Below are 8,716 nucleotides of genomic sequence, written 5' to 3'. Positions count from 1 at the left end.
GGAGATAATTGATTCCATAAGAAAATGCCAATAAATATATGGTAGATAACATAATATAACATAACATAAGAAATTATGGACAAATAAAATTACATTAAGTGAGTCCATCGAAAAAAAAGTACGTTACTTTCCCATTTTGAGTCCAACAATTAATTGGTCGTATCCTTGTTTCGTAAAAATTACTTGGGATTTTCTTCCATTAAGTACCAGTTTCATCATCTCAACAAATCGAGTTTTTGATATTTACTCCTCGGAATTATGATTTTATCTTGTGTGCAACTGTATTTAGCTAAAATTATTTCTTCACACAGTTTTGTATTTTGTTGAAAAATTTTCTTCTCCAAACCAAACGCAGCTAGCAATTTTCAATCAAAATGGACCTTTTTTTGTAAATTTCAATCGGTGATTTATTATTATGTTTGGGGATAAATAAATAGGATAGTAGCAGGTAACCAAAAAACCTAAAAAATATATAACGACGGCGAACGTTACAACGTGTTGACCATTAAAACTTTATAAATTGCTTATTATATAATCAATATAATATTTTATTTGCTTTGTATTTGCTCATAATTATGGCGTCAAATCATTATTAATAAAATCAAGATGGCAACCATATCTTCGACGGAAAAATATTTTGGTGGTGTATAAACTATGCCAGCTACTTTCGATTGTTGTAGTTATAGTTTTATCTTTATCCACGACAGCAGGCTATAAATCCTAAACGCATATGCACTTAATAAAGTTGTTACGCTGAGATATCTTAATGGCAAGCTCTTCGTTATACTATCAAGTTTTGATATGGATAAGTAATTAAAAGTATATCTATAATTATCAAAGAGTGCACGTAACATTTATGTAATCACTTTTGATGACTTAGTGCATGGTAGATGTCATCCATTATATTGAAGTTTTGAGCAAGCACGTAACATCCGTCGTTGGCTTATAGCTATTTCGCCTTCCTATATTTCCATCATTCATTCTCATTTCAAGTAGGATATATTGGATCTAATCAATATTGTCGTCGACTCCATGATTTTAGAATGATCCTATTATATGACGTCGGCTTATACTCAACTATTTTTTGAGGGAAAAAAACGTTTCATTGGTTTTGACTCTACATGGAGAAAATTGAATTGAACTATGATTACTGTTGACAGTAAAATATATATACAAAGAATAAAATGTAAAAGTAACCTCACACATTACACGTAAACTAACGACTCAACTATTGAAATCATTTTTAATCCTTAATCAGTGATGAACATCACTGATTATTGAAATCATTTTTAATTGTCGGTTAGGTCTTGCGCGGTTGTCCGTCGAGTGGCAACTGTCATAAATGTCTAATTATCTCAAATGCAGCTTCTATTTGAATGCACACGTTAAAAGCACATTATTCTTTTCATACATATGTATATTTTTTTTATTTTCCTCAATTTATTTCTGCATGTAACTCTATTTGGTAGGATATTTGTTTTCCATTTAAAAAAATAATAAGTACTAATACTACATCATCAAAATTAGAAAATACAGTAAATTATAAGAAGTAAAAAATAACATTACTTATTTATAAAAGAAATTATCCATAAATATAAATTAAATATAAATAAAAACAAAAAAGAACATTACCGGAGAAGACAATGTGAAAATGTTCAACTGGCATCCCAAAATTTAAAACTTGGGGCACATTGCACCCTCATTTTTATACATCACCACTCCGAGTGATAATTTTTCAACTTTCGTAACACTTTACTCCGCAATGCTAACATTCCAAGTTTACAGGTAAAGTTGCTTGAATCCGTGCGAACTGCTTCCTACAACACTTTTAGTATGCGAAAAGAAACCATATTGCATGATAACTTTCATAAGAAGTTAGTTTTAATGCGAATGAAATTTAACGGTGATTCTCATTTGAATAGTACGTAGCATTCCATTTGATATAAATAATCACTTTATTAAACTTACTGAGAGAGGATCATAATAGAGTAGTTAGTCTTCATCATATTTGTAGTCGTAGATATGATATGGTGTAAAGTTGCTCGAGTCGTGATGCCAAAGTGAGGCGTAACTGAAATTTCAAGTGCAGGGTGCAAATTTTTAATAACGTCAAAATTTAGGGTAGAAAATGAAATTTCCGAAGAAACTCGGCTTCTTCATTCATGTCTTCCATTTCTCTTCCTCCGGTCTCTCTCGCACTCCGTCTCAGTCTCTGTCTCTGTCTCTCTTCCCCATTCTCTCTTTGGTACTAAAGCCATGGCTTCTGCTCCATTCTCCTCACTAAGTTAAAGCGGGTGGCAATGGAGGCTCCATCTCCCTCCTCCTTCGTCTCCCGAGCGAGGACTGCGCTCCATTCTGCGGCTGCCAAGGCGGACCGTGTGTTCACGGACATCAAGTCTGACCTCAAGCCCGATCGAGGTCAGTGGTCTTCTCATTTCTCTCCACCGTCAAGTACTCTCTCTCAATCTCCTTTGCTGAATTCTTCGGAGCTCAACCGTTTGCTATAATTAGCTTCAGTTTTGTTCCCAATCCGGTCGACCGTTTCGGAATGTATCATTGAATTATCCGATTGTCTGTGGATCAGATGGCGGCAGAAAATCTCCTGCGAGCTCCGTGAAGCAGTCGGAGGATGATTCTCCCCGCGAGTCAAAGGTGAGTCTCAGTGTTTTGACTTCTTTTCGCCTCTTCGGTTCCAGCTTTGATCTTAGTTCAACCTGATATCTGAAATCTCCCGCTCTCCTGTCTCTGCTGCATAGTTTTAACGAGAATGAAATGAGATTTTAAGATAGGAAGGGTCATTTTCATCATTTAAGCAGTGATCGTATCTATATGTCTAGTTTATATATTCAGATCAATCCTCATTTCATTTTCTCGTGCACAGGCAGCTGGATTGAGCTCAAGATGCTTTCTGATTCTTGCATATGCGATCGAGTCTCTTATTTTTACCTTGTTTGACGGACACGATTTCTTTTAAATTACCAATTGATTGGTTTGTCCTCCTTTCTACTTCTCTCTGTACCCTCCCAATTCCTTGGAGGGTTATACATCTGAGAAATATTTCTTCTCCAGAAAATGGCTGAATTTTGATTGTTTCGACCTGATAGTGGCATTGACATTCTTCTTTTTCATGCAATATGTTAACATCTTAGTAGTTTGTTCCATGGAGCTACAAGTGCTTTCTCTGATTTTCGCGTTTATTTTTTGGGTGAATGCGATGATTCAGAGCTCCCATGAATCGAAGCAGTTCAGATGGAGACCTCCACCGATATCGTTAGGGACAAAGCAAGATTGGCAAGACAGATTGAGGAACATCAGGATAGGCAGAAAAGCAGTGGATGAAGCTGAGAAAGACGAAGAACAAAAGATGACCTTCCTGATATATGATGAAAATCTGTACGTGATGAATGAGAAAAATGATGCTGAATCAAAGGTAAGAGACATAATATATTGATTGTCACTCTACTTGGGAAGTCTTCAATTGGCTTTATAATTCAGATCTCAGATTTTTTTGGACTAAAGCAACCTTTTTTTGGTGATGCGATAAGAAAAACTACTTTCTGTCCATCTTGAAGTTTTTTTCTTTTTGTATTACTTATGTTGAAGTCTCATAGGAATTCAAACTAACGAATTGCATCTATTGATTTTGTCATCTTGGAAAATTCAATGATCAATGATCAGCAAGCATGCGGCAGGAAAGAGTCTTAGTAATGACGGATGTGTTATATGCACTTGAAGTTTAGTAGGAATTCAAACTTGAACTTCCTAGCCTTTCTTTTTATTAATCTAGCCATTGGAAGTTTTTGGCTTGGCTACCTTGTCTAGTCTATAAGTCTTTTTAGGTTACTTGAACTGTCAGTCTACTACTTAAAATTTATTAATGGATTCAAAAGAGGATCAAATACTTGTGAATTTCATGAAACAGTTACAATTTTGACAGGCTTCAGATCCTATGTCAGCATTAGAAGGTCTGCTTGCTGGCAATTTTGAGAAAATTCCTCCATCATCTATTATAAAGCAATTAGCTGTGGCTATTCAGTAAGTTTTGATTGTCTGTAAGTTATTCCTGCTTTTTGATAGTTTCCTTTGCCAATACTTCATGATGCATTCCAAGGGATAATCTACAAAATGCTCTGTGAGGGCATTGTAAGTTGCAACTGCTAGAATCCATCACCATTAGCATGAATATATATCCATCACCATTAGTATGAGTATTCTCCTAGAACTTCCCTCTCTGTTGGAGAACACTGACATCCTTAAGTCTTATGTTCCTAATATGTCAGTAACTCAAATAATGGATTGCCCAATCAAAATTTTAAGGAATTCTATTCTCCCATGGTTTAAACCGAGGAAACTTTTGCAGGAAAGGAACGAAGCAAAATTCAATGAAGGATTTTCTACTATCATCAAGAGACTCTTCCCCTATCAAGGAACGAGCCGGGCTAAGTCTCTCAGCAGTTAGATCACTTGTGCTCCGAGAAAAGGAAGACAAGGATAAATCCGATTTTGGAGATGATGAGGAAGTTCTTTCTTTGATTAAGGCACTGTTTGATGCAGGTAGATTGGATGGAAAATCATGGTGTCATGTTTTGCTTTTATTTGCTGATGGCATTATTTTGCGATGGTATTTTACTTTCATTGTAATATTTGCAAGATATTCGCAGAAGGAGGCTTTCTCCGTAGGAAAAGAGGCTACGAGTGGGATGTAACTTCTGCTTTAAATTTGGCAAGAGATATCCGTGCCGCTCCACCTGGAAGTTTTGTTGTCAAAGTGGCTGAAGTCATTGGTAGTTTCAAAACCATGAAGAAGATGGCTTTGTTCTGGTGCAGGGTTGTCGAGCATGTAGGTGAATGAGCATTTTGTTTATTCTATGATTAAAGATATTTACTGCTCATATCTTTGAAGGCGCATGAACTGAGTCAGTGGGTTCAGTCTTTGACTCTTAATTTATTATGGGCAATCCACTGACACTGTCAACTGGCATGTTGTACTAAAAATTATTTAAATTTAGAAAATATAGTCCTCTGGTCAACTTCTATTACCTTGAAAATTGGGACTTTGTTTTTCTCTAAATTGGCAAAGATTCTGGATTAAGCTTGCCAATTCTAATTGGTGTTGAGGTTGGGCTGATGTTATCTATTTTACATGCATGCAAATGCAGCTGCGAAGACTTTGGTTGGAAAAGCAACATATAGCAGGCATACCTCTGGATCAGATTCCAGATCTTAAATCCTGTTTATTATATCAGCAGCTTCAGGTTATCAACTGCTGCATTTCCCGTAAAAGACGCCATAGTATAGCCAAGGAATCACTAGACACTGCAATAAGGGAGTCCAGTCCAGACAGGGATGCAGAAGTTGCAGCTAAAGATATGGGATCTGCAAGCTCTTCTTTGTATGTGAGAATAAGCAGTGGGGAACTTGTTCTGCGACTAGGGGCGGACCATCCATCTGATAATTTGTACATGTTAAAAACGGGTGAACCCGTATACTCTCCTGTGACGCAGGTAGGGCTAATTCTTTTCGAAGAAAAGATTGTTGCCTTCTTTCATCTTTGCTGCACATCTCTGAAATGGATTTCACATTTATATGCAGGAATGCCCTTTATTCACTGAGGATCTTATCAAAGAAACAGAGGAATTCGTACTTCGCACTGGCAGGTTGGTGAGCTTCTAACAACAGCACTCCTTTGGTTCAGTGTCGTAAATTCCCCTCTTAAAATGCCAAATGGATGCACATCAAATGCTCTGAATCATAGTGGTGCAGCATAATGATTGTCAATCTTTTCAAATTTGATGGTGCTTTAAGTTTTCTGAATGCAAAATGGAGTTGAAATTAATGGCGTAATTATATTTTAACAATAAATATACATTGATTTTGAAGAGAAAAACCTGTTCTTGATAACCTGACTGAGAGATAAGAAGTTGGTAAGATGTATCATGAGCAACAGTCATGTATTGTGCCTTGATATTACTGGAGTGACTACTTCAAGATTTATAACTATTGCCATGATATATTTTTCTCGAGTAAGCATCACTCATCATTAATTTATGCACACTTGTTGACATATGTATCCTCTTTGGCTTCATCAGTGTAGGTGCTGGGTGTTCTCAATTGTTCTCAGATATGCAGGCCTTTAAGGTCCAGTATTATGATGACAGATCTTATTTCTATATTCAAAAGCTTAGCATGCTGTAGTATGTGTTTTGATTAATTCTGTTTCTACCCTGGATTAGGCTGCTAATCCTGGTTGCATCTTAGAAGACTTCGTGAGATGGCACTCTCCACCAGATTGGACAGAAGCTGAGGAGTGTGAGACCGTCTCCTTTGACTCTTTGTCTACGAAAGGCCAATTAAGTAGACGAATGCAGAAAGAAGGTTTATCTTTATACCCTGCTTTTCTGCTTGTTCTGAATAATAGAACTACCTTGCCTTTTACTCTCTATTTCGGATTGAAAAGAGATATGCCTTGATATAGGTAATTTGTGGCGTGAACTGTGGGAGGCAGCCAAACCAGTGCCAGCTGTTAAGCAATCGCCTCTGTTTGATGAGGATTTGGCCGTGTAAGTTGTACTTGTTAGCTGTCGCTGTCTTTCAGTTTCTTCTCTTTCATCTAGTCTTTCTAATGCAAATGAATGTCGTGGTATTGTTTGCAGAGAAGGAATATTAAATTTCTTGGAGGACATTCCGCCTTTGGAGTTGTTTGAGCAGCTCTTTGTTTCCTTAGTAAGTCTGCTATTCCGTTCTTTGCTGTCACTGACACTCTCATTGTGAATTTCTGCAGTTCCAAATTTTAGCTCTCGTAGTTTGACAGCTACCTCGAGAAAAAATAATATACAAAGGCATATTGGTCACATGCCAATTTTTAGATCTCTCTTCGTCGGTGAAAATAACAACTAACTACTTAAGGTGTTGTAGTAGCAAACTATTACTTATATGGGGCAAGAAAAATCGTCTCATTTGGTGCTAAATGTCTGTCTATTACTCTCTGGGCATTCAGCTGGGAGAAGGTCTTGGGATTGCGGAATTTTCACTATCAGCAGACAGTGGCTTGTCGATGCTGTTCTATGAGTGCAAGGAGTATGTACTTGTGGCTTCTCAAGGTAGTATAAGCGAGAAGGTCGACGATCTTTGTCAGGTAGGTTTTCTTGGATCATAATTGTGCCTCTTATGGCTGTTTTTTCCCATATTGATGATCTTCAGGCTATTTCACTTTAACACCCAATGCTCACTTTACTTCGTGCCCGCTTTTCAAATCAAATACCGAAAGAGCAAAACTTAAAGTTAGTCGATGATCTGCCCGTTGTAGGTCTATGAAACTGTGGAGATGATGTTGCTCAAACCAGAGGACGTCTTGAAGATGATGAAGCAGGCAGAAGACACAGTCACGACTCCAGCAAGTGGCGAACCAAAAAGTCAGTTCAAAAGACTGATCCCGAACTTTGGCAGCAAGAACAGGGGCTCAAAAGAGCTAGAACTGAAGAACCAGCGGAAGAGCTCCGGTGATAACATGACTCGCCAATCATTTGCCAATTTCTTCGACAGCAAGTCGTCTTTGTTCTCGAAGAAGCCTCCAAAGCCTTTGGGTGTGTCGCCAGTGGAAAAATCCTCAACTCCTGATGATAATGAATGGACCTTAGAGTAGGCATTACACTTTTTTTTTAACTAGTTTTTTATTTTTTAAAATTTTTCGATAAGTAATTTTTAGATACTTCTCATGATTCAGAAATTGTAATTTTTCAATTGAATGCTAAGCGAGTTTGAAAACTTTGAAAAGAAGATCGACGACATGTTTGGGGTTGGAATTGAAGCGACAAGTCCTGCTGATCAGTTGGAAATTCTAGATGAAGTTATGAAGGATTATGGAGAATCCAAATACTACTTTTTGTAATTTCTGACTCACAGTAACTTTGAAATAGTTTTTTGCTTTTACATAGTCCTTGGGAACATCATCTAGAATTTCCAACTGATTTGTCGCTTTAATTCCAACCCCAAACATGACGTCGATCTTCTTTTCAAAGTTTTCAAACTCGCTTAAGTGTTCTCCTCTTAAACTGAGTAACCTCATATTTGATAAGGCCTCTGAGCTTTCCCTTATTTTTCTCATTCTCAGCCTCATTAGCTGCCTTAGCAGCTCCATCATACACCTTATCATGTTGTATTGAATGAGTTTCCTAAAGATTTATAAATATAAAAAAAAATCATAATCTGCACATACAAAAAAGAAAAAGGTGATATTAGATTGGTATATAATGCAATAATGACGAACCTCAGCATGAGGATGTTTGAATGAATGATATACTGTCAAGATTCATTGCATTTTTGCTGCTTGGGATATCATCAAGGCACTTGATTTCATCTGAGGCAGCTAGGAGTAAAAAAGACCCTAACTCATGAATCGCTCATGAACGATGAATTACACCATTTCACACTTGATTAATATTCAAGATAAACTAATTCATGACAGTCTTGACTCACCATGTCCTACTGAAGACGGATTGAACCAAGCATTGAAAGGGGAGCAGCGGCAGCGCAATCTTTTGGAGAAGACCTTCCTACTGCTGCTGAAGACGAGTTCTGCCTGCATGAGCCGAGCACTGAAGGGGGGTGCAGTGCATTCTTTTGGAGAAGAGCTTCATACTACTAGTGCTGAAGATGGGTTCTCCATGGTTGAGCCAAACACTGAAGGGAATGCAGCGCATTCTTTTGGAGAAGGGCT

General features: G+C 37.3%; 1 protein-coding gene across 3 annotated transcripts; it reads left to right on the top strand.

Annotated features, from left to right (window-relative positions):
• The first annotated feature begins 2,180 nt into the window (after window positions 1-2,180).
• On the top strand, window positions 2,181-8,103 carry LOC116214742. Of its 3 annotated transcripts, XR_004158331.1 has the most exons (15): window positions 2,181-2,451; window positions 2,585-2,652; window positions 3,224-3,430; window positions 3,938-4,035; window positions 4,361-4,554; window positions 4,662-4,840; window positions 5,160-5,504; window positions 5,593-5,657; window positions 6,090-6,138; window positions 6,234-6,375; window positions 6,476-6,560; window positions 6,654-6,723; window positions 6,998-7,135; window positions 7,307-7,733; window positions 8,019-8,103. XR_004158331.1 is itself a non-coding variant. In XM_031550183.1 (14 exons), exons 1-14 carry the CDS (start codon window positions 2,301-2,303, stop codon window positions 7,640-7,642), a joined length of 2,127 nt encoding a protein of 708 aa, XP_031406043.1. In that variant the 5' UTR covers window positions 2,181-2,300; the 3' UTR covers window positions 7,643-7,933. The 3 variants fall into 3 exon arrangements, 2 of the variants coding, with proteins under 2 accessions (XP_031406043.1, XP_031406044.1); XM_031550183.1 differs by lacking the exon at window positions 8,019-8,103 and having other exon boundaries at window positions 7,307-7,933; XM_031550184.1 differs by lacking the exon at window positions 8,019-8,103 and having other exon boundaries at window positions 2,182-2,418; window positions 7,307-7,933.
• The last annotated feature ends 613 nt before the right edge of the window (window positions 8,104-8,716 follow it).

The sequence above is a fragment of the Punica granatum genome, chromosome 7, assembly GCF_007655135.1.
Source record: "Punica granatum isolate Tunisia-2019 chromosome 7, ASM765513v2, whole genome shotgun sequence".
In the NCBI taxonomy this organism is placed as follows: domain Eukaryota; kingdom Viridiplantae; phylum Streptophyta; class Magnoliopsida; order Myrtales; family Lythraceae; genus Punica; species Punica granatum.
This window is presented reverse-complemented; position numbering and strand designations above follow the sequence as displayed.